Source organism: Sinocyclocheilus grahami, unplaced genomic scaffold (assembly GCF_001515645.1).
Source record: "Sinocyclocheilus grahami isolate Dianchi unplaced genomic scaffold, SAMN03320097.WGS_v1.1 scaffold379.1, whole genome shotgun sequence".
NCBI classification, from domain to species: domain Eukaryota; kingdom Metazoa; phylum Chordata; class Actinopteri; order Cypriniformes; family Cyprinidae; genus Sinocyclocheilus; species Sinocyclocheilus grahami.
The window spans coordinates 917,513-919,737 of record NW_015505558.1 but is presented as its reverse complement, the minus strand read 5'-3'; the positions used below and the strand labels follow the sequence as shown (position 1 = coordinate 919,737).

General features: G+C 51.1%; 1 protein-coding gene across 1 annotated transcript in view; it reads left to right on the top strand.

Moving 5' to 3' along the window:
* LOC107549733 (uncharacterized) overlaps positions 1–1,666 on the top strand; it is a 7,274-nt gene extending 5,608 nt beyond the window's left edge. The window contains exon 2 of the mRNA XM_016230911.1: positions 427–1,666. Coding sequence (XP_016086397.1) covers positions 427–1,160 — 734 coding nt within the window. The 3' untranslated portion in view covers positions 1,161–1,666. The remainder of the gene's footprint in view (positions 1–426) is intronic.
* Positions 1,667–2,225: the final 559 nt, after the last annotated feature.

Genomic DNA, 2,225 nt, shown 5'->3' with positions numbered 1-2,225 from the left:
GCAGATTGATACCAGCTCGTCAAGGGTTTCCAGTTGGAAAGGGGGGTGAGAGCCCACTGCTCAAGACATCACCTGCCAGCATCCCTGAATCCCCAGCAGCAGAAAGGGGGTGGGAGCCTTTTCAAAGGCTGTCTTCCAGTCACGGCGTGTCACCTAAAGAATTGGATAAGCTGGCTAGAAACATTCCCACTTTCACTCCAAACCCTGCAGGGGGCCACGATGTGCACGCCTACTTAAAAGACATTGACTTTCACTTGCAAACTGTTGCCAATGTTACCACACGAGACAGACTCTATCTGCTCCGAATCACCGCCAGCCGTGAGGTGAGGAGCTTTCTAGACCGGCAGCCAGAAACGGTCGAAGGGGATTACCAGCAAATGCAGCAGGCTCTGATTAAGGAGTTCTCTGACCCAGAGTCATAGCAAGGACTGATTACTGCCATGGACCTTAAACAGGGCAGACAGGAAACCACACAGGCTTACTACAACAGACTCAGACAGGCCTACTTCAGAGCACGGAACGAGCCAGGAATGGAACAGGATTTCAACTTCAAAATTCTGTTCCTCCGGAACCTGCACCCAACAGTGAGCCACCACTTGGGGGTTCTGGCTTGCCCACAGACTATGTCCACCCAACAGCTGCGAGATTTGGCCCATAAGGCCTATGTTAAACAAAAGACTGCTTCTGAAAAGACAGGAAAAAACCCCACAATCTATCCTGTCACTAATCAGAGTTCTGAACTTGCTCTAGAGGGCGCCGAGCCAAGCCACACTGACAAACCTGTCAACACAATGTCAAGGTCCTTCCCAACCAGCAGAGAGCAGCATGGCCATGGTGGTGCCCATCCTAAGCACCAGTATGAGTGCCCCAAGAGATCCTGGGACAGGTCACAACTACCCCTCAACCGAAGGGGTGGAGCCACATGGAAAGCCAAGAGACGGCCCGAGGGGAACCGACACTCACAGACACAAGCACCGAGCTCGGACTGCCAGCATCAGAACCCCTCTCAACAGGCCCTGGACAAGCCCAAATATAAACCATCCACAGAACAGAACCAGAAAGCTACATCTGAATCAGCAGAGATCATGAGACTTTTAAAGGAACTCCTCCAAGAAAAGCACCATAAGGGAGAGAAAAGGGATGAGTCAGATCAGTTATGACTAAGCATTAACTCTTACCCCAACGCCCACTCAGAGTCCCCTCAAAATGAACTTCCCAACCAGATCACTGCTAATCCACTGTTAACCACAGAACCAGATATCCCATCACCAAGTGGTGACATCACTCAACCACCTCAGCTGACTGCGGAACCACCAGAACCAGCCAACATCCCGCAACACACCTCCAGCCAGGACCGCAAAGTACCAGAAAGCGCGGTTTTGGTGGTCTGCCTCCCTGACGAGCCACACAAGACCAGCTCTGACGGCTTGCCAGTCACCACACAAGCCCCAGTGCCGAGACTCCTAGGGAACCTAATCGAAAGGGGGGGTGGCCAAAAAACTCTGGCCATCACATTAGAAAATGGGGTGAGACTGGAGGCCCTGGTGGACACTGGAGCTGACATCACTTTGATGTCAAGCCAACTTTTTGACAGACTTCAAAGTGAAGCCAAGAGACAGAATCGAATTCTTAACTATCAGAGGTGTGTGCTGAATGTGCAATCCTACAGCCAAAATGAGGTCCAACTTGAACAGGCAGCTTCAATTCACCTGACCATCAGCCCTATGAACTTTGTGCACCCTGTGTACATTTCTCCATTGGACACATATCCTCTCCTCATTGGCAAAGACCTGCTAGATCGCTTTGAGCCATTGCTAGATTTTAAACAACTGAAATTCTGGGCTCAATTGCGAGAACCTCTGCCTCCTCAATCACCAAGACCACCCCAGACAGACTGTCAGGTCACAAAGGTCACAGGAAATCTCGCTGCCAGCCGCAGGAACGTCTAGGCCCAAGAGCAAGGTTCAAAGTCGCTGCTCTGCACTTTCCAGTTAGCCAAATACTCTGACACATATGGCCCCCAGGTTAAGGGGGGCTTACAACTGAATGATGTCACAACAACAGACCCCATACTAGCACTGTGGGCAGACAATTCAGCCATCAGCCTCTCACAGTTCAATGCTCTCAAACAGCACACAACGAACATTCCTTTTGCTAACAAGCACACACGATTCCCCTTGAATCCCTGTCCATCAGCTATGGTGACTGCCAAGGGCACCTGTGCC